Source organism: Amblyraja radiata, chromosome 13, assembly GCF_010909765.2.
Source record: "Amblyraja radiata isolate CabotCenter1 chromosome 13, sAmbRad1.1.pri, whole genome shotgun sequence".
NCBI classification, from domain to species: Eukaryota; Metazoa; Chordata; class Chondrichthyes; order Rajiformes; family Rajidae; genus Amblyraja; species Amblyraja radiata.
Window position 1 is genome coordinate 43,777,405 of NC_045968.1, and position 24,165 is coordinate 43,801,569.

General features: G+C 43.4%; 1 protein-coding gene across 1 annotated transcript in view; it reads left to right on the forward strand.

Annotated features, from left to right (window-relative positions):
• The window catches only part of slc9a9 (solute carrier family 9 member A9), a 323,375-nt gene that overhangs the window by 166,582 nt on the left and 132,628 nt on the right, over nt 1-24,165 (forward strand). The window contains exon 12 of the mRNA XM_033031006.1: nt 3,322-3,475. Within this exon, the coding sequence (XP_032886897.1) occupies nt 3,322-3,475 (154 nt within the window). The remainder of the gene's footprint in view (nt 1-3,321; nt 3,476-24,165) is intronic.

Genomic DNA, 24,165 nt, shown 5'->3' on the forward strand with positions numbered 1-24,165 from the left:
AAGATAATCAGGGTCTATCCTAACCAGAAACCTTGGATTAACAGGGAGACTCATTCACTGTTAATGCGTGTCCAGGATCGATCCCGAACTGTACAAGAAGGGCGAGTATGATCTCCACAAGGCTAAGAGGGATGCCAATAGATCCCCTCATCCCCCAACACTCCCCCCCTTTCTGTGGGGAGGGGGGGGTGTGGGGGAGGGGGGTGGGGGAAGGGAGAGTGGGAAGGGGGGGGGGTCGCAGCAGACACAGCTCGCACTCTGCTCACCCCGCACCTTCAGCTTTTGGCCTCAGGCAACAGCTCCCGGTCCCACTCCAACTTCACTCGGAGGCTTTCGGTTCAACTTAACAGCTCCCGGCTCACACTGCTTTCTGTCCGCTGCCCACACGCTGCTCACGGACTCAGCCCCGCCTCCGGGGTATTATTCTCTGCGGGTGCCGGAAGGGGCGTTACCTTCATTGTGAATGACAGGCAAGAAGACCAATCTGCTGATCTAACGATTTTTCAAACCTTCATAACTTTTCTAATATTTCACCAATTTTTCACAAAACCTGGTGCGCTTGGAGCAGAGGCGAACGGTGAGTAAGGTGGCGAAAAAATCATAGCGATATATGTTACTGTTTTTGCGCAAATTTAAAGAAACGCAAACTGTAAGTGGTCAAGATGAGAGTTTTAGTAATGGTATAGATATTTCTAATTGTGGCACACTGAACAATGAAGAGGCAGTTATGGGTCTCTCCCCAGCCCACCTCCAGCCACCCTCCATGTTACAATAGTGACTCTATTTCTGATACATTTAAGGGGATTGTGTAAATGCAAACCATCTAAATCTGCCCTTGTTGTGGCTCTGTAGCCTCTAATGAAAAAGAAAAGTAAAAGATCAGACATATACAATGCCTTTCACAACCTTGGTACTTCCCAAATCTCTTTATATTCAATAATATACTTTTGAAATATCATCATGCGAAACATCATGTAGCAAACTTGGACACAGCGAGCTCACACAAACTGCAATAGGATAATGACCCAAAAATTAGTGCCACTGTTACCAGTTAATGGAAAATTATTGACCAGCTCCATAGAGAAATTCCCGTGCTCATTCTCAAAATAGTGCAAAATATCAACCCAGGGAACAAACAAGGACTCGGTCTAATGGTACGCCTGAAAGGCAGTAATTTCAACAATGTATAAAGAGGTGATAGAAGGTTGACACAGGCACAATGAGCTGAAGGGCCTGTTACCATTGCATATCACCTCTGAGACATTATGCAACATTCCCTCAGTGAACTACTGGAGTTTCATTCCTGACAGAGTCTCTGGATTGAGATTTGAATGAGGGTCAGACAAGAGGACAATATGCAGACCTGTGGCTGGCACTATCTACTGGCTCATCAGATTTTGCCCTCCCTGACTGGGCATGCCATTTAGTCAAAGTCTTTCATGTGCCAAGAACTAGTTCACACTGGGAAAGTGAGAAGATGACCTTTTTAAAAAATCCATTTAGGTTTTCTTGAAATATCTGCAACTAGACTATATTCCAGTTACCATGGATAAATGCTAAACAACAACCAAGAATACGGCATCTTCTTATCAGCAAGCAGTCTGTTCGTCCTTTCACCTTTTTTTGTTATTTTTAGTCTGTTTAAAAGTATGTTCCTGGAGATTTCTTAGTCTTTTTTATGTGGGGGAGGTGGGGAGGGGAAGGGGGAAACCGTTTCCCAGTCACGTCCTGGTCGGGATATGTCAATTCTCCGAGTCGCATCTTCGCCCCCCCCCACCCCCGTGGCCTACCAACTGGATTGGCGCGGCCTTTCCTGACGGAGCTGCCAGAGCTTCAGCGGCGGCGCAGCACTAGATTCCATCGTGGAGCGGGCGATGCCTTACCGGGAATCGCTGTGTGGAGCTCCGGAGTGTTGGGCCTGCTGATTAACACCGTGGAGCTGTGTTTGCGGAGCTTCCAGCCACGGGCGGCGCTGACTTTAACATCGCCGAGCCTGGGATCTTTGCCAGGGATCGCCAGTGTTGGAGCTCCGTCCAGCTCAGCCTGTGGACTTCGGGAGCCGCGGTCTCCGATAGGAAGTGGCCGACTCGGAAACTCCAAGCCGCTGAGAGTGTTCTTCTGTTCCGACGCCGGTGCTCCGATCATCCCAGCGAGAGGGCCTGAAACATCGGGCCGCCTTGTGGCAAATGCGGAGGGCCCAAAGGCCCCGACCACGGGTGAACAAAGAGGAAGTTGACTGAACTTTATTGCCTTCCCTCACAGTGGGAAACGTTGATTCTGCTGTGGGGGATGTTCATGTTAAATTCTATTGTGTGTTGGGTTCTTTTTATTCGTATGGCTGTATGGTAAATCAAATCTCACTGTACAAATTGGTGCATGTGATAATAAATGATTCCTGAACTCTCGAACTCTTGACTACATCATTCTTTAGACTTTAGAGAAACAGTGTGTTAACAGGCTCTTTCAGTCCATCAAGTCCATGTCAACCAGCGATCACCACGTGAACTAGCACTATCCTGCATACTAGGGAGAATTTACAATTGTACAGAAGCTAATTAACCTACAAACCTGTACATCTTTGGAATGTGGGAGGAAACAGGACCACCCAGAGAAACCCCATGGAGTCAACATACAAACTCTGTACAGACAGTACCCACAGTCAGGATCAAACCCGGGTCTCAGCAACTCACTTAATAAACAGTCTACCAGCAAGCTTTCTTCCCAACCAACGCTCAGTTTAGTGAGCAGTACCTATTTTTCCACTCTCTTCTCACCTGTATGTTATAGAAGCACCCACACCACCAGCTGAATATAGGGGGATATACTCTCTCCCTACACCAGCCACCTATTGCTCACCTTATGATGGTTCCAACTGAAAACACAACAACAATCAAAACCACCATTCTTTCTGAGACCAGAGTGGATGATAATCTGCCAACTATCTTATTGGATGCTAAAATGCACTGAGGGAACACTGATCTATCTTTTGACAAGTGTGATTAATTTAAAGGGAAATTGAGGTCATTTGTTCTGAATTGATGCAAATGTGGAGCTATTTCTGTTTTTAAGTTCACTCACTGCATATTGTTCTGATTGAGCAACCAGGAGTTTCAATGACTAGACAACACATGTCCCTTGAGCTGGATAAGCAGAAGAATGAATCCTGGTTCAGGCACGTGTTTTTGCTGTGTCTATTTTGCCAAGCAGATATTTGAAGTTTCAACTTCTATTTCTGGTGATAACTAGGCTGATTGGGTACTAAAGCCCTGGTCTCTTGTCACCTACATCTGTGGGTTAACATATTTAACCCTTTGTTTCTAGGCTTGCGTGGTGCTATTGCATTTGCCCTGGCAATCCGAGATACCAACACAAAGCCCAAGCAGATGATGTTCACCACCACCCTGATGATCGTGTTCTTCACTGTCTGGGTGTTTGGCGGCGGCACCACTCAAATGCTCACATGGCTTCACATCAGGTCGGTAACCAACCCAGTATTTTCAGATTGGGTGTGTAGGAAGGAACTGCAAATGTTGTTTTATACTGAAGATAGATGCAAAATGCTCTAGGGGTGCTGCACTACTGTTATTTCAATCTTTTTTTTATTTTTAGTTAGTCTAAAGTTTTGTGTTGGGGGAAACTTTAACTTTTCTATGTGGGGGAGGGGGGCAGGGTAAGGGGGAAACCGTTTCCCAGTCTCTTCCTGGCGGGGACGCGACTATTTCTCCGAGTCACGTCCTCGCCCCCCACCTCGCGGCCTACCAGCTGGATCGGAGCGGCCTTTCCTGCCGGGGACCGAGTACCGGACCGGGGCTGCTACAGCGGCGGCGCAGCGCTGGAGTCACCGCGGAGCGGGCGATGCCTACCTGGGTCACCGTTTGGAGCTCCGGAGTGTTGAGCCGTTGCTCCAACATCGTGGAGCTCTGGTGCGGAGAGGTTCCAATGCGGGCGGCGCTGAACAACATCGTGGAGTCCTGGGGCGCCTTGCAGAGGGTCTTCAGCAGCAGTCTCCACCCGGCGCGGCCTACGGACTTTGGGAGCCGCCGACTCCGGTAGGAGGGGGCCGACTCTGTGTCCACGCCGCTGAGGACATCCCGCAGCCCCGACGTCGGACTTGTAACACCCCGGCGAGCGGTCCTGGACATCGGGCCGTCCGTAGCTGCAACTGCGGAGGGCTTGGGGAGGCCCTGACCACAGGAAACAGTGGAGGAACAGACTGACTTTGGTGCCTTCCCACACAGTGGGAAACTTTGATTCTGCTGTGTGGGGATGTTTTATGTCAAATTCTATAGTGTGTGTTCTTTATTTTTTTAATTGTATGGCTGTAGGGGAATTTCATTTCACTGTGCCATCTGGCAGATGTGACAATTAAATGTATCTTGAATCTTGAATCTTGAAAATGGTGGAGTAACTCAGCGGGTCAAGCAGCATCACTGGAGAAAAGGAGTAGGTGACGTTATAGGTGGATTGTCAGGTCAGAACATCGGAAGACGATTTACAACCCAAAACGTCATCTATTCCTTTCTCCAGGGATGCTGCCTGACCCATTGAGTTACTACACCATTTTTAGAATAGGGAAAGCCTCAATTTCCATCCATTCTGAAAACGTTTGTGAAGTAATCAGTGTCATTTTCTCAAGTTCTCAGGAGCAGGATTTCTAAATTGCATATTGCCACTGGCATATTTAATGTCAATCAGACTTCCATCGACGGTGAGTGATGAAACATCGATCATCAAACAACACTGACCCCATATACCAACTTGATGGTGAATTAGCTCTGATGCACTCTTTCCTGAAGAACATTAGGCAGTTAACTAGCCATAAACTAAACTTATTGTTGCTCCAAGTTTGGCCATTCAAAGGAAGACTTATGTTAAGCAGGCAATCAAACAGTACTTTTACTGCTCAGCTAAATTTGCGAGATTGAATATATGGGGTCAGAATAATCATTTTAAGCATGGAGAAAACCACTAATTCACTAGAGCAGCTATAGTGGACAACTACTCAATTTGGGAATCCTCTTTTGTCAGAAGGCTTTCCCCAGGAAGGCCAAGAATTGCTTGTTTGACAATCTTAAGTGCCTTGTCGTTTTCACTAATGTAGAATAATGCCAAGGGCAAGAGATCTGCCTCCACACTCTGATGTCATGTAATTTAAAAGATTTGCTACTGGAAAGGTTTGCATTCTCCTTGAACCTTCTGATATTCTATTCATCGATAGTCGTTCTACAAGGCCAGCCAAAGACATGCCTACAGTTTGTGCCAAGTTTGCTGTATGTTGTGAAGACTGGGGGAAACAAAGTATTCTTTTCTTAATTGTGTTAGAACATTATTTGGAGAAAGTGATAGGTGGGAGGAGTGACTGTAAACAAATCATAATCGCATTATATTTTGTGTGACCCAGTGGACAGAAAACAACTTTTGAAAGTGTTATTGAATCTGATCTCTGGAGGGAGATGGTTCTTTTTCTGTTGTCACAAACATTCATCCTGGATACCTTTGTAGAAAAAAAGCCCATTGTGTTTAGACAGGGCTAATCGATGCAGCATTGTTAGTGCAGTGTTACCAATAGTCAATGCAAAGACATTTGAGAATATTGAATGAAAAGATGCTAGAGTGTTCACAGAATCATGAATTGTTGCAGCACAAAAACAGGCCATTTAGATCATTATCTGAGCTCTGGTGTTTAACGCCGCTGAACTCTTTTTACTCTAATACCATTCACCTACTTGCTTCACAGAAATGTTTGTTCTTCATTTTTGAAATCAAATAAAGGACTTTTAAAAGTAACTAGACTAAGTGGGACCCGTTGGATCCCATGTTCACACGGGAGGGCTGGTCCCCCAACGCAATATTCCACCACTCCACCAATTCCAATATTGGTGGCCAGTGGAGGGGGGCTGGCTTTCTGGAGCGCTAGTATGGATGCTGCGGGCTGAAGGGACTAGTTTCCAGAGGGCTAGCATGGACATTGTGGGCCAAATGGATTCTTGGGGTGGCAGCTCAGTCACTCAAGCCTGATGTGCTGGCAGCTCACTCACGGCTATTCCTTGAAATTCCATTTCAAGCAGGGTGCAAGGCCACCAAATTCAAATGCAGTTTCCTACCATTTCACGCTTGGTGCAAGGCCGCCAAATTCAAGTGCAGTTTCATGCCATTTCAAGCAGGGTGCAAGGACACCAAATTCAAGTGCAGTTTCATGTCATTTCAAGCAGGGTGCAAGGCCACCAAATTCAAGTGCAGTTTCATGCCATTTCAAGCCGGGTGCAAGGCCACCAAATTCAAGTGAAGTTTCGTACCATTTCAAGCCGGGTGCAAGGCCACCAAATTCAAGTGCAGTTTCATGCCATTTCAAGCCGGGTGCAAGGCCACCAAATTCAAGTGAAGTTTCGTACCATTTCAAGCAGGGTGCAAGGCCACCAAATTCAAGTGAAGTTTCGTACCACTTCAAGCAGGGTGCAAGGCCACCAAATTCAAATGCAGTTTCATACCATTTCATGCAGGGTGCAAGGCCACCACATTCAAATGCAGTTTCATACCATTTCAAGCAGGGTGAAACCACCATAAAACCACGATAAAACCACACAAAACAGCATATAAACACCACACTCACAGTTCAGTAGACATTCAGTGTGTTCAGTTGATTCACAGCTCAGACAGAGTCATGATCTCTCCCTCCCCCATCTTGCAGAGACTGAGCCACACCCACACTTCCGGGTTTTATAATCCCTCCCCCTCACACCAGAAGGGGCGTGGCCTTCATGGCGTGATTGACAGGAGAGAGATTCTCAACATTTTTTAAACACTAGTAACACTTTTATTTTTCATTGATGGGAAGAATCCTCTGCACATGATGAGCGGAGGGGGACTGAGTAAGATGGCCAAACATCACAGCCGTAAGTGGTAGCGTTTTATCTAAAATCAATATACAGTGCAAACAGGAAGTTGTCAAGTTTCCATCACCAACAGCCATTTGCAGTGCTTCACTTCAAACCAACCACCACCAACAGCCATTTGCAGTGCTTCACTTCAAACCAACCACCACCAACTGCCATTTTCCGTGCTTCACTTTAAACCAACCACCACCAACAGCAATTTGCTGTGCTTCACTTTAAACCAACCACATTTTCATTTTCAAACCACATTAAGGGCACTCAAGGTCAGTAAAACCACACTCACAATTTAGTAGACATATGTTCAGTGTTATTCACAGCTGAGACTGAGAGACGTGACCCTCTTGCTCCCCCATCTTGCAGAGACTGACTGAGGCACTCAACACTTCCGGGTTTTATAGTCCCTCCGGAAGGGGCATGGCCTTCAGGAGAGAGAATCTCAACATTTTTTAAACACTAATAACTCTTTTATTTTTCATCGATGGGAAAAATCTTCTTGTCCTGCACAGCGGAGGGGGACTCTGAGTAAGATGGCCAAAAATCACAGCCGTGAGTGGCAGTTTTTTTTAATAAACTGCTTTCTATGTGTGTGGAATTTGCACGTTCTCCCTGGATTTTCTCCAGGTGCTCCAGATTCCTCCCACTTCCCAAAGACTTGCAGGTTTGTAGTTGGCCTGTACTGTCAGTTAAACTCCATGTGAAGGTTTGGCTACTTGGTACCTCATGGCATTTCCTCATCTCCTTTCTTAATAGTTAGTGTGGTCAATTTCAGCCATCAATTTCCATCGTTGATTCCACTCCCTCACAACTCTAGATTAAAAAAACTTTTCTGAGCTACAAATTTCTTATTTTTGATCACATCATTCTGATCACAAATCACAATTCATTGCCGATAGATGTTTCTTCGGAATGTTTTAGATTTTAGATACAGCGTGGAAACAGGCCCTTCTGCCCACTGAGTGCAGGCCAACCAGTGTCCACCCCGTACACTAGCACTATCCTACACACTAGGGACAATTAGCAATTTATAAAAGTCAATTAACCTAAAAAACTGTACATCTTCGGAGTGTGGGTGGAAACCGGAGCACCCGGAGAAAACTCACCCAGTCTCAGGGAGAACATACAAAAACCCATAATCAGGATTGAGCCCGGGTCTCTGGTGCTGTGAGGCAGCAACTCTACCGCTGCGCCACCATGCCATTAATATATGCGGAAGCTTAAAATGTAACAACTTATAACAACCAAAGTATATGAACATTGATTTACTGGTCAAAGAATGAGTGAAGTTGTAGAAGCCACAGTTCTGTGGCCAGAGGAGTCAGAGCTTGATGCCATAGCTACATTATGTATGGCTTTGACTGATGGAGCTCTGGAGCACACCATTAATCAAGGAAATGTGTGTTTCTGGGTGCTGTCTCCATAACAGGCAAATTTCATCAGTCAACATAAAATACAGCTTGTGTGCCATTACTGCTTTGAAAACAAGGGGGAAATTCCTGGGCAAACTATCCCTAGTCATCTGCATAATTATTTTCATTACAAAATAAGCCCACGTAATTTAGCTGGTCTATCATACAAAGTGTCAAGTGCCACAAGCACCACAGGTATTCCTTGTATGACATTGCTGATGAATTAATGTACAGTAGCATCGTTACACTGGACCACTTAATCAATTCTAAATCCTATTGCGATTTTGAAAGACATTGTGTGAAAACAAGTATTTCCTTTACATATTAGAAGATAGTGTTGATGAACATGGACTGCTGGTTTGTTTACACATTAGTTCAATAAGGAGATTTAGTAAGAATCTAACGAGACACATGTTTGAGTTCAGTAAAGTGCAATTTTGTAAAGAATTATTGACCACATTAAGGTAAGTTATGAGATCTGGAGCCGAGGGAGAAGGTGCCTTAACCCCGACCAAGACTGTCCAAGCAATGAATTTCTTTTATCCCCTTTAGCACCTTACCAAATAAATAAATTTATGGTGTCGTTTGATTATTTGTAATATCCAGCACCAAACCATCAGATGGTTTGGGTGAATCTCTTACGTACAGTTCCTAACTTTATTAAAATTATTAAGTGTCATTAATTCCATAATACCAAAACCAGTAGAAGAATAATAACTCTAAGCAGAACTATTATATCAGTCTATGAGTCTGAAGAAGGGGCTGGATCCGAATTGTCACCTGTCCATTCCCTTCAGGGATGCTGAAGGGAATGACCTGCAGAGTTACTCCAGTTTTACTCAAGATCTGCATCCGCAGTTCCATATGACTTCACTATCAAATATTAGTTGCACATTTCCTCTGTTGTTATATTTGTTTTTTGTCTTTGGAGGTGGCTGTTAGGTTAACTGCTAACTTGGCATGTTTTTTTAAGATTGTGGTGCAGCTGCTCTACACAGAACTGCACTACATGGGTGCAGATGTAGGTCGATCACAGCCCAATAATCACTGTAGGAAGTTTCTTCAGATTGCCATCTTCTTTAGTTCCTTTTTTGGGAAGATGCCAGGTTTTCACACAATATCAGAAATACAAGCAGGAAATGACCAGCTTTATTTTTCTTTGTGTTTATTTTTTTGAATCATGTTCAATTATGATTCATTGTTACTTTGTATAATATATTGACATTTGAAATGCGATGCTTACCCTGAAATGCGAACTAGAAAATGGTCTATTATTTGTCAGGGAAACAGCCAACCTCCTTGTAGTAAGTTAATCCTATTATTGACCATTAAGGTTAGCACTATTATATGACACAAATTCTGCCTATGACACAAGGCTAAATTGTTACAAGTTTTGATACACAATAACCAATTTTTGGATGAGTCATTAATCCCACCTACCTTCTCAAGAGGCGCAAGATATTCCATGGCACTACACGAAGAAGAGCAACAGAGTTCTCCACAATATCCTGGCCAGTATTTATCCTTGGCCAGGAGTTATCATCTTTCCCTCACATTTGTTCACACTGAAAACATTGATTAATTTCATGGGATTTAAAAAAATTAGAATAAGCATAATAGTTAAAGGGAATCAGTTGGTATGGTTTATTTGGATTTTCAGGGCCTTTTGATAAAGTGTCACATAAAAGCTCATTAAACAAAATTAGAGCACGCGGTAGTGGGTGTAATGTACTAGTGTGGCTGAGGATTGGGTGGAAGGACAGAAACAGAGTAGGAATAATCAGGTTGAGAGGATAAGGATTGATGCACTCACTCTTCACAGTCTATATCAATGGTATGGAGGAGAAGACCAAGTGTAGTGGATCCAGGTTTGCTGATGCTACAAAGCTAGAGGACCTTTGTGAGTTGTGGGGAGGATGTTGTGATGCTTCAAGGGTTATGGATGTACTAAGTGAATGGGTGAGCACGTGGCAAACCTGAAGATATCACTTTGGTTAAAAAGTAAGAAAAGGTGAATATTTGTTATATGATGAGATTTTGAAAGGTGTTGACATTCATAGGCCTGGGTGTCTTTGTAGCCTAACCGCTGGAAGTTGGCATGTGAGTGTACCACCCACACTCACAAGCCTACTAGCTGCTTCCTGAATTATAGTTTGGGTTCCATTCATCTAGAGTTGCAACAGACATTATCTTCATTAAATGTCGACTCCTAGTGAAATGGAGGAAGTAGTATCAGTCACAAAATATAGCTTCTTTTAACATCACAAAAACATTAACACTGTTGATCAAGATGGTCTAGAAACATATTTCTCAAGACTAGCAGCCTGCAATAATTTTTCACATTCTTACATCTACTTCATGACAGTATAAAAGCCGTGATCTTATTCAGTGCATTCAGCACCGATCCAATCTCTGTTGAGGGTGATGTTGAGCCAAGTCTCATCACTGCCCCAACACTGTCCTCAGTATTTAGTTCTTCAACTCATCTCCAACAAGCTTCTTATTGGACTGGAGCTAATCAATGGGACTAGTGGGAAACCATTCTATCTATGCCATCTCCCCTCCAAAAGCAAGGTCAACCCAATCCCTATATGGAGCTGCAGTATATAGATTATGCTTGCATAGGCTCACATTCAGAGTCCAAACTCCAGGTCTTCATAGATCCATTCAAAAGAATAAGCCTCAATATACAAAACCAAAAGTTTTCTTCCACGCTGTCCCACTGTGCGTACCCTTCAACAGTCCATGACGAGACCCTTGAAAGCATGAGCCTCTTCCCCAATCTCAAGACCCCCTTTCAATGAAGGCTTACATCAATGATGAAGATCATTACCATCTTCAATGTGTCAGCCATCCGAAGAAAAGAGTATTTGATGATCTAGACCTCAAACCCAGCTCTTAGTTTGCACCCTCATGTACAATTCCTGCCCTTCTTGATGCTCTAAGACTTGGACCACCTAAAGCAGGCATCTCAGGGTACTGGAAATATACCTGACTAAAACCTGAATCAAGAAAGTAATCTTTCCAAATAGTAGGACAGTGTTTCAGCGGTACTTTATTGTCAGATGTACCTAGGTCCAGTGAAATTCCTTATTCGCATACAGTTCAGTGAACTCTTTGCTATCTATATGCACAATCATACTTAAGTAGAAGAGTGTAAGAATAATAGACAACCCTGAGGCAGTACTCAAGAGTCGTCATGTTTCTGGTACCATCTTTATACACTTCAAACTCAGAGATCTTAAAAATTGTTATAGTCTTGGACATAAAGTCAGGTTGTCTTGGTGGCGGCAATGGGTCGGAGTTGCAGGGTTCGGCCTGGCCTGGCGGCGCTGTTGGTGTGCTCCACAGCTCCGTGCTGGTGCAGGTCGCCTCCGATCCATGCCACTTGGAATGATGCTCAATCTAATCAGACACAGGCTGCTGCTCCACCAATGCCTCGTCTGGACACGTCGACTCACGATCGTGCTGTCCCTCGGCCCACACGGCCTCAATGCTTTGGGGTGCCTCCCGTGAACAGACCTCAGGACATCCAGGGTGCCTCCAAGGCTGCTGGAGGTGAGCTCACAGCCCGGCACCACGCCCAGCACCACAGCCCAGCCCACCACAGTCATCAGCACCATTCCTTTCCTATGTACGCACAGCCAGTATTCTGCTATATATCTCCAGAAACCTTTTAATTTTCCCATTGGAGCTTGAGAAATAAGCTTCAAGCAATTAAATAATCTTTAGTATTACAACAAAAAATGGTCTTAGTAACAATAAGCACAAAACAGATGCCACGTCAAAGCCACATTTGCTTAAAGGGAAGAAATCTATTATTCTTGCACAGTCAAGCCACCATTCCTAGGCCTACATAGAGACCCTGCCTCTCAGTCTGAAGAAGTGTCTCAAACCGAAATGTCATCCATTCCTTCTATCCAGAGATGCTGCCTGTCCCGCTGAGTTACTCCAGCATTTTGTGTCTGTCTTCAGTGTAAACCAGCATCTGCAGATCCGCCCTACTACATTCTTTTCTTCTTGGCCTGTCCTTGGCCTTGCCATTCTAGCTCTATAGATTCCGGCATGACTAATGAGGACAATGCAGGATCCCAACAGCTTTTGCCACAGATAGGGCAGGAGGGGCCTGATAGAAAAATCTATTGTATTCCACCATGGAACAGCACGGCACAGAAACAGCAACTTCGGCCCAACATGTCTGTGCCGACCATTATGTCTTGTTGAACGACACATCTTCCTACTTGTGGTCTGTAACTCTCCATTCCCTGCCTACTCATGTGTCTGTCCAATACTCTGTAGGTAATTGTGGTTCATATCTAATCAATCAATCAGTATTATTGAAAACAGTTTTAATTAGCTTCGTCCAGCTACTCAGTGGCCTTCTCTGCGACTAAGAGTAACATGGCAGCATAGTTTGAGATACTAGAGACTGCAGATGCTGGAATCTCTACCATTAAACAAGGAACTCAGATGGTCAAGCAGCATCTGTGAGGGAACAGCTGACATTTTGAATCAAGATCCTTCATCTGGATGAAAAGATAGACAAAATAGCCAGTGCTCCCTCCCTTCTATGCTCTCACTTCAGTTGAAAGGTTCCAACCCAAACCATTTCTCTCCACGAATGCTTCCTGGCCCACTGTTTATGGCAGCATATTGAGTTTAGGTCCACCACCGACTTTCAGGCACTCTTGGTTCCAGAGCCTTGCCGTATTATCCATTTTGCCGGACCAACAGAGATCATGGCCTAGGGGTGGGGGGGGGCTGAGATCCCAGCCGACATAGTCGACTATGGTAACGGATCTGCCAGTTCCGGCCAGGCCGGAGTTCCAGAGTCCCGGCCGCAGGGGGCAAATTCGACCCGCTGATCAGTGCGGAAGTCCCGATGAGATTGAGATCGGCTGCCACACCCAGCCTAGTGGCTACATTTTCGGGGGGGTGGGAGAGGGCTTCGGGGGGGGGGGGGGGGATTTCGAGTGCGCTCTCTTGTAATTTTGTCCAGATTAGAGGACGACCAGTTGCCGGAGAATCGGTGGTGGACCTGCATTATGGTTTGCCATAGCTCCTACAAGCTAAGATGGAAATTTCTCAGTATGGAGTTCCATAGCTTATTGTTGACCTCAGTTATTTTAATTATAAACAGTCATTTTAACAAACGCTATTACATTTAATAATGCACAGAATTTGTGTTAGATTGCAAAGAAAAAAATGGATCAAAAAAGAAAAATGGAACTGCAAATTTTGAATATCTTAATTAGAATATCTGGTTGGAACCAGAAATGATGTTGCTATGCAGAGACTATTTGCAAGTTGTAAATACTACCGGAAAAAAGACAAATAGTACATTTTTAACAAAACATGCAGCAATCACTTGTCCCCTCTATGTAGCTTTCCATACTCCTCCTTAAACAGCCTCCCTTTATGCAGCATCCCCATTACTTTTATGCTGCAATCATCTACCATTTTACGCACAATTTTTTTCTCCTTCATGCAGCAACCCTCTCTGATATAATATTGACATATTTTAAGTTGTATGCCCCTCTCGTTTTAATGCATCATTCATTTATCTGTCATAAGCAACCTTCACCTTCTGCTTTTGCAGCATTTTCATCTCCTTTTATTGCAGCAATCCCCTTTGCCACCACATAGTATTTCTATTTTGTTCATGCAGTATTCCCATCACCTTTGAAGCAGTTCCATTCTCCCTTTGACACCTCATTCCATTCTCGTTTCCTGCAGCTTCACACTCATAATTCATGTAACATTCCCATTACCCTTTGAGTCCCATTTGTAGACACATTTGTTCTCCTTTTATGCAGCAATTTTTTTGCAGCAGCAGCTCTTGATCCTTTATACAGCATCCCCCTTCCTCTTAACAGCAATCCCCTCTCACATAACACTCCCCTTGCTTTCTATGTGATATTCCCCTTGCTTTCTATATAGCATTTCTGTAAAATTTATCTCTATTTCCTAACAACATTTAGCTTCCCTTTTATAGAGCAATGCCTTAACCTTTATTGAGCCAATAACCACATCTTATCCCTTCTTCCACGAATACAGCACTCCCTCACTCCATTTTATGAAGCATTTCCTCTCTCCTCTTTATGCACCATTCCCTCTTCCTTTTCTGCTGCACCCGCTCTCTCCATTTTATGCACTATTCCCTCTCCCTTTTATGTCGAAGTTCCTCTTCCTTTTCTGCACCATTAATACAACTTAATGCAGCATTGCCTCTCTTCCGTATGCAGTGTTCCTTTTATGTAGCTTTTTTCCTTCGCTTTAGGAAACATTCCCCATCTCTTTCACACTGCATTTTGCTCTACTTACAGTACATGGAATTTCATAGCATTTTTATGCAGTTTGCCTCTTCTCTTATATGCAGCATTCTTTTATGTAGCAAGCATCTTACTTATGTTATTTTCCTTTTTCCTGCAGCTTGCCCTTCTCCTTTCCTGCTGCTCTTTCAGTTTGGGAACATTTAGATTTTGCTGACCATGAAAATATTGGATTTTATTTTTAATATCCTCAGTTTTCTAAAGTATTTTCTGTGTTCATGAATATATTTGATCATAAAAATATTAATTACATCTTAATGTGGCAAACATGGAAATTGATGTAGATTTGTATAAGCTTAACTTGGCATTGACCAGAATTGGTTGCATTCAACATTTCATTAATTTGGGGACGGAATTAGAAGTTGGATCCAATACACAAATATCCAAAGTGCAAATCAATGGATGGAAACAGATAGTTTACCCTTCAGGTCTGGAATCAGACAAGAGTCTTACACGTGAAAACACTGCCCACTTTGGCCCAACCTGCCCACCTGACCAACATGTCCCATCTACACTAGTCCCTTTTGCCTGTGATTGGCCCATATCCCTCTATACGTCCTATCCATGTACCCGTTTAATTGCTTTTTAAACATTGCGATAGTACCTGCCTTGACTACCTCCTCCAGCAGTTCATTCCATAAAAAGTTACCCCTCAGATTCCTATAAAATCTTTCCACCTTCACCTTAAACCTATGAGCTCTGGTTCTCGATTTTCCTACTCTGCTCTACAACACTTCCCAGAGCCCTACACATTCACTGTGTAGGTCCTGCCCGTGTTAGACTTTCCAAAATGCATCACCTCAAGTTCTCTGTATTAAATTCCATATGCAAATGATGTTACTATCGCCAGCTCCGATCCATGGTGGGCCCGCACCTGCGACCAGTTTGATTTAGCATCAGAAACAAAAGAAAACTGCAAGAACAGTGAAGTTCGGCCCAACAGGTTCACCGTCCCCTTCTTGATCAGGTCTGATTACTTAAAAGTGCTGTGGTACAGGTTCAGAAGGGCTGAGGAATGTAACAAAAGTTGAGCAGATAGGAAAGCTTAAACAAAACCTGACCTATTGAATTACTCCAGCACTGTGTGTTTTGCTCAAGATTCCAGCATCTGTAGTTCTTTGTGTCTAAGATTAAACAAAAATTGGGGCTGTGGGAGCTCAATAACTAGAGAGAACTTGGTCAAGGGGTGGTCTTGATGTTGTTATACATTTTTCAGCCCACAGCTTCCATCATCCACCCAGTCCCATGCTTGTATTCACTGTCATTGATAATTGTTTCAATTGTTTTGGCATCTGTTCCTTTAAACTCTGCCACCATATCATGCACCCTCCTCCTATTTCGATCATCTTTACCATACTCACATTTCCCTCCAAGTTTCACTTAACCCCATCCATGAGAGGGTTTGTACGTCAGTAACTGGTTCATTAAAGTACCAAGCACAAATTTGGTGCACGTGGAGCTGCATGATTGTAGCTTGAAAGAAGCAGGAGAGGTGGAGAGGTATCCTTTCCACCTGCAGTGAGCTGATATTCCTCGCAAAATACTTTTTAATCTTGAAATAAATTTTATTCATAAATATAAACAACAAATATGAAAAACAGTGCATGGCTTTTTTTGCATTCATAATGTTGTTTAGTTTCTGCATTGATAGTGTTCTTCGCTCCATACATTTGTATTATGAGCATGTTCTGTACACAGAGCATCATTGCCATTTACAGTATGTGACCCCCTTTGTGCAATACAAAACTACTAGTGTTTGAGAAGCTTTTACACAGGACCCTGCCCCTCACTGTCTCGTGGCAGAAAAAAGCTAAGACTCCAGTCCTTCCCCACAAAGTCTCTGTGTTGCGCCAAGCTTCAGTGCATCCCGGAATGTGTTAATCGCCAGAATACCGTTATGGACATCCATCTGCACTGGAAGACCACCAAATTTCAGAAAGACCAAAGTCTCATCGAGATGATGATGTTCACTGCAGCAGTATTTGTCTCAGTGTGCATCCCTGGAAACAGCCCTTACTTAGATCAGAGAGCCCTCTGCAATGCAGCTTATCAGGATGAACTTTAACAATGATACCCAGGGGAACAGATCATTTGATGATCTTTGAAAAAAATGCAGAAGTCTTGGGGTTAAAAAAACAACTCTCATTCAACTCTTTGAACCAGTATTCTCCACTCCTCATACAGTTTTCCACATTCCTTTCCTGAAGAAATCTTTTTTTTAATCTTCCAAATTATGAAATTGTTCACTGCTCTAATGCTGCATTCATCTTTCTTTTTATGGTACACAGCTTCTAGTTTTTACTCACTATTCCTTCCTTTTTAGAGGTTTTACTTTCATGCAATATTCTTTTTTTGTAGCTACAGGAATATTATTTCTCTCCAAAGATCAGAGCAACATAACTACAGGCTTTGCCAAATGCCCCATTATATCTGTTTAGATAACATCAAGTATTCCACAGTTATCAAATTTCTTCTGTATCTTTTATTCTTTGAAGACATTACAATCTCAATTGACTTTCTAAATAGGCAGAAGCTCAGCATGCCAACCATGTTATTTCAGTTGGTAATGGAAAAACAAACATAGGCCAGTAAATGAAATTCAAAAAGCTGCATATGCTGGAAATCAGAAACAAAAACAGTGTTCAAGAAACACTGGGCCGGGTGGGCAGCTTTTGCAGTAAGAGAAACAGGGTTAGGGGGCTGTCCCACTTGGGCGACCTAATTAGCGAGTTTAGAAGAGTTTGAAAAAATGACATGTTGAAGACCTCCTTCGACTATGTAGAAGACCTCCTTCGACTATGTTGAAGACCAGCTTCCACTAGGTACAACTAACTTCGGGAAAATTGGACACCGAATAGTGGAGAGTGAAGACGACTTCCTTCGATCTCCTTCGACCTCCCTTCGACCTCCCTTCGACTATGATGAAGACTATCTACGACTACCTTCGACTACCTTCAACTACCCTCGATTACCTACGACTAACATGCCAACCTACTAGGACCTACTACGACCTACTACGACTGAACCTACGAGTAAAAAAAGTATCGATTTTTTCCATGGCGACCTTTTTTTACTCGCGGGCATTTTGAACATATTGAAAAAACTGCCGCAACCTAGCTGAGGCCTCGAGTACGCGGAGACCACTCTTTGCGCATTCTCCCTGTGACCGCGTGGGTTTCCTCTGAATCCTTCGATTTCCTCCCACATCCCAAAGACGTGTGAGTTTGTAGATTAATTGGCCTCTGTAACATTGCCCCTAGTGTGTAAGGAGTGCATGCAAAAGTTTAGAGATGCAGCACAGAAACAGCCCCTTCGGCCCACCGAGTCTGCACTGACCAGCGATCCCTGCACATTTACACTATCCTACAAGCAATAGGAAGAATTTTACAATTATACCAAGCCAATTAACCTACAAACCTGTATGTCTTTGGAGTGTGGAAGGAAATTGGAGATCACGGAGAAAACCCACACAGGTCACGGGGAGAATGTACAAACTCTATACAGACAGCACCCGTAGTCAGGATTGAACCCAGGTCTCTGAAGAAGAAGAAGATAGAATTTATTACCACATAACCAGGGTCGGTGGAATTTGGGTTGTCAGCAGCGATACAATAATAAAGAACACACAACCACAATAAAAATGTAACACAAACATCCACCACAACATTCATCACTGTGGTGGAAGGCACAAAATTTGGCCAGTCCTCCTCCATTTCCCCCCCCCCCCCCCCCCCCCCCCCCCCCCGTGGACAGGACCAGAGTCCAGAGTCAGTCCAGGATCGGCTCTTCCTCACCGGAGACCGCGGCTTTAAGTTGTTGTAGGCCGCAGGCCGGCGGTCGAGATTTAAAGTCTCCGCCGCAGCCAGAAGCACCGTAGACTGCAGGGCCGGCGGTCGAAGCTCCCCTCCAGGGGTGATGGTAAGTCCATGCCGGCCCCGCGGTAGAAGTTGGCCGCGGGCCGGCAGTGATGGCTTCTTCCCCCGGGTCCCCCACGAGGGATCCCGGGCTGTAGACGCCGCACCAGCTGGAGCTCTGCAGACCGCGACTTCAGGCTGCCGGCTGCCCCGGGCCAGCGAAACGGAGCGCTCCCCTCCAGCGAGCCCCAGCGAGGGCTCACCCGCTCCACAACGAGAGTCCACGCTGCGCCCGCCGCTGAAGACCCGGGCGTGTCTCCGGGAAAGACCGCGCCGATCCTTGATGTTAGGCCACGGGGGAGGCGACCTGGAAAAAGTCGCCTCTCCATGGAGGAGGCGACCGAAGCGGTTTCCCCCCACACCACCCCCCACACAAAACACACAAAGGAACATTAAGCACATACTTTAAAACATACTAAAAAATAAAAAAATTTGAAAAAACTGACGCGCTGCTGACATGGCTGCTGCCAGAGCAGCGCCCCTTACTGGCATTGTAAAGCGGCAATTCTACTGCTGCACCATTGTGCTGCCCCTCCAGAGGGATAACATAGAACTAGTGTGACTGGGTTCTTGATGGTCGCATGGACTCAGTGGACCAAAGGGCCTGTTTCCACGCCAATTCTGTAAACTAAACATATAATCTAAAACTTCAGGAAATGCCTCACATACTATTAATACATTAAAATGATGCCATTTCCCTTTCCTTGCCTCTTTATAAAGCTGGCCACAGCAGAGATGAGAATTGTTTTTAAAGTATTTAACAATATCATGACAAGGGTTGTGTAAAGTACGTCATGAATACATGTCTTTCTATTTCTCTTTCTCTCTCTTTGAAATTGTTAAGCACATTCACTTTCTTGTCTAAACTCCATTGCACATTCCATGCTGCTGCTGAGTTGGTCTATGCTGGAAGTGGATGAGACGCTGAGGCACGAGATGGTTCAGATCATTATTAAGCTTGACTGTGGGGAATGTCTTGCTGATTCCATCCACTCTTATATTTGACCTTAGATCTTTCCCTTGGGGCTCCTGTTTGCAAATAGCAGAAAACCTTTTGGGTTTCCCAGTAGTGTTGACCCTCTGTGGTGGGATCACATAATTCATTGTTTTTATTTATAACTCTTTGCTGTGCCGACATCTGCCCTGCGTGAAAAAATACTTATCAGACAGTTTTGTGGATAGACCTAGATTTATCAGCAGCTCTTCAATTATCTGCAGTACATTTATTTTAACCTTTTGCTGTTGGGTACTTGACAGAAAACCTTTTGTTTTCCAACTTCTATTAGTGTTGACATCCAACTTTTACATTGGTCAAAGCTTTACTTTGGGGATACAGTGTGGAAACAGACCCCTAGAATCATAGTCATAGAGTAATACAGTGTGGAAACAGACCCTAGTCCCACCTGCCTGTATTTCGGCCATTTCCTTCCAAACCTGTCCTATCCATGTACATGTCTCACTGTCTAAACGGGCCCTTCAACCCATGACCAGCGGTCACCCCCTACACTAGCACTATCCTGCACATTAGGGACAATTTACAATTTTACGGAAGCCAATTAACCTAAAACCTGTACATTTTTGGAGTGTTGGAGGAAACTGGAGCACCCGGAGAAAACCTACACAGTCACAGGGAGAAAGTACAAACTCCATACAGACTGCACCCATAGTCAGGATCAAAACTGGGTCCCTAGCGCTGTAAGGCAGCAACCCTACTGCTACACCACTGTAGTGCCCTAAGAAGCTGGTTGTGTTGTAACGGAGGAACTTTGTGGCAAAAAACAAAACAAAGGTGTTCAAACACAAAATTCATTATCTGAAAATAATACAATCATTCTTTCCCAACTTTTTTTGAAAGTTGGGAGAGCTGTTGCAATTAATCTCAGTGATCAATTATGGTGCCTCGCAGAGAGGAAGACAAGCTAGGCGTTTTTATTCAAGAAAAGTGCTTGATTCCTGGGCCTCGTCATGGCTTTCACTGTTTGTCTAGAGAAATGCCACATTTCAAGTACTAAACTTTGTAGGTGCTGAAAACACAACATAAAAACTGAAAATGCTGGAAACTCAGCAGGTCAGATGGAATCAGTGGAGAGAAAAACAAGGTTACTCACTGAAGACTCCCGTAGTGTGAATCTGTATCACCAATCATTCTTGTCATGGAGTGAAGCCCACTTCCAGTGAGTTTTTCCATTGGCCCAATATGCTGGCATTGTCATAGAACTGAGTCACAGTCTTCCCATAATGATGTACTAGCCAAATACTGAAATTATCAATGACTGATCATTGGTTCTCCATCTCTGTTCAATATCAGATACTGAGGCAAAGTTTAAATAAATAGAATCATAGAGTTATACAGCATGGAAACAGGCCCTTCTGCCAACTAGTCCATGCCGGTCAAGATGGCCCATTAAACTAGTCCCATTTTCACACATTTGCCTTATATCCCTCTTATACCTTTTTGCCCTTAAATGTTGTTATAGTATTTACCTCCACCACCTCCTCTGGCAGCTCTAACCACGTACCCCACATGAAAAAGTTGCCTTTCAGATTCCTATTAAATCGTGCCCCTCTCACCTAAAACCAATGTCTTCTGGTTTTTGATTCCCCTATCCAGTGTAAAAGCCCGTGCCTTCACCCTATCTATTCCTCTCATGATTTTCAAATCTTGGAAACTCAGGGATAAATAGAACCGTGCAATCATTCAGCAAATCGTTCCAGTCCTGACAGTTCCATACTGATTTTTAATTGCATCTGATCAATCGTTACATTCATTTAGCAACAATTCAATCCATCAGTTGCTTAGCAATTTCCAGCCTCCCACATGAACCCATCTTCAGCTCCCTCATGCAGCTCCTTCCCATGTGGGGTTTCTCAACAATTATAAGGACGGCAGCAAGTGTCCATTGCATGAATGCCCTCACCATTCACAGGCAGAACATTGTGGGATGACAGATGGCACAATGGGCTAAGTGTTCGGCTGGCAACCGGAAGGTAGCCTGTTCGAATCCCGCTTGGAGTGCATACTGTCGTTGTGTCCTTGGGCAAGACACTTCACCCACCTTTGCCTGTGTGTGAATGTGTGTAAATGTGTGTGAGTGATTGGTGGTGGTCGGAGGGGCCGTAGGTGCAGATTGGCAGCCACGCTTCCGTCAGTCTGCCCCAGGGCAGCTGTGGCTACAGAAGTAGCTTACCACCACCGAGTGTGACTGAGGAGTGAATGAATAATGCGATGTAAAGCGCCTTGAGTATTAGAAAGGCGCTATATAAATCCCATCCATTATTATCCATGACTGGTTTACTGTGGCACAAAGATTGCTTTTAATTTCTTTCATGCTGGAAAAACGTTTGCATTAAAAGAACCAGTCTTGAAATGAACTAAGAAAACACCATTACCTGTGGAAATGACTGCACTTGTTTATTTGCGAAATAGCATGGTTTTATCATTGTGATCTAAGGACAGACAGATGACTTAGCATTGTCATTTTGTTTCGGAAAATCCATCTTGCACAGCTCAGTGCATTCAAGATGAGTTACTGAATTGCTTCTTTTACTTTTGATGATGTGGCTGATGCCAAGATCATGCACTATATTATGTGGTGCTACACGCAGTCAGTTTTTAAAAAATTAAGAGGTTATTATCATGAGGGATGGACAACCTGGGCTTGTTTTGTCTTTTATTAGCATTCTTTTGATCTAGTATGATGCTGTTCAGATTTATGCTGGGCTGGATTCAACCTTGGTACCAACTTCCTTTCACTGTCTGTACTTAATCTTCCCACCTCCCTGTGACAGCTCTGGCACATATTCTTTAATTTACATTAACCAGGCTGGGACTGCCCGACTGCGTCTTATGAAGTTACATGGGGTTCTGTCAGTGCTTTGTATATGTGGACCAAAGATACTAGAGGAGCTGGACTGCTTAACAAGCATGGTCACCATTGTAAATAGTAAATAATTCAAAAAGCCACAACATGATTAGAGATTTCCTGCCATTTTAATCTGGCTGACCTAAATACTTTCAAATATATTAACTATTTGTTGCTGTACACACAGCAAGTATTAATGTTATCACTATCAGTAAAGCCAAACATTGATATTTTATTCACATGGTATTACATGGTAAACATTTACATGGTATCAGTGTCACAGAAGAATGTGGAGGCCAAGTCAATTGATATTTTTAAGGCAGAGATTGATGGAATTTTGATTAGTATGGATGTGTAACCCTTTTTGTTTTTTAAACATGGGAAACTGTTTACATTGGCAGGAAACTTGTTGGCAACAGGGCACAGATTTAAGGTAATTGGCAAAAAGGATGAGGAGAAATTTTCAGATATAGACAGTTTGTGGGATTGGGAATTCACTGCCTGAAAGGATGGTGGAAGCCAATCTGACAGTAATTTTTGAAAGTGGAACTGAATACGTTTTTGAAGAGGAGAAAATTGCAGAGCTACATGGAACAGAATGGGTTGGTCAGTTAATTGATCGACATAAACGTCCCTTCTTGTGTTGCTCAGTAATAGTATTTTGGGGAAGTTGATGGAAATGTGGGGAGAATAAAACGGGTTAGGATAGGCTTAATGTAAAAATGGTTGCTTGATAATTGATACAGATTTGGTGGGCCGAAGTGCCTCTCTCAATGCTATATGATTCTATGACTGAATGGAGTGAAGTGAACTCAATGTTATATCTTTGCACTAAATGTTGTACCCTTTATCCTTTACCTGTGCACTGTGGATGGCTTGATCGTATTCATGTATAGTCTTTTCTTTCACTGGATAGCAGGCAAACAAAGGCTTTTCACTGTACCTCAGTACACTTCACAATAATAAACTGAACTCAATAATGAAATCCTAAACTTAAATAATAAACTAAGCTAGCTTATTATTTTTGTTTAGGAATTCATTGCCACAGACGACTGTGAGGGCCAAATCATTGGATATATTTGACAGATACTTAAGATAGACATAAAATGCTGGAGTAACTCAGTGGGTCAGGCAGCATCTCTGGTGAAAAGGAATAGGTGATGTTTCGGGTTGGAACCCTTCTTCAGACTCATTGACAGATAAGTTGATTGGTAAGTGTGTCTAGCGTTATGGGAAGAATGCAGGAGAATGGGGTTGCTTTTCACTGTACCTCGGTACACGTGATAATATACTTAGCTGAACTAAGTTGAGAGGGAAAGATAGATCAGCTGTGAATGAATGGTGTAGACTTGATGGGCAGAATGACCTAATTCCACTCCTATAACATACATTTATAATACATTTTTGAATGGATATTGAATAAGCAAGTGTACTTTTTATAAATGGAAGTTCAAAATGATAGCACTTTATTTTACATGTTGTCATGTATACAGCCGTACTAAATTCTGGGAAGAACAGTTTGTAGCAAGGTCAACTTTCACAAATGTTTTAAATTAACAACATAAAATACTGAACACTTTGGTTTGGCATGAGGTATAAGACATGGTAGCTCGAATACTATCCAAATGTTTTTTTTTATATCAATAATGACTTGTGGAAAAATGTATTTAAATAAATCTGAAAGAAAAAACTAGCATCAGTAATGGTTAGCGTAAAATATGAGACTGTTGGGAGAAAGAAAAATCATGTTTACTGAT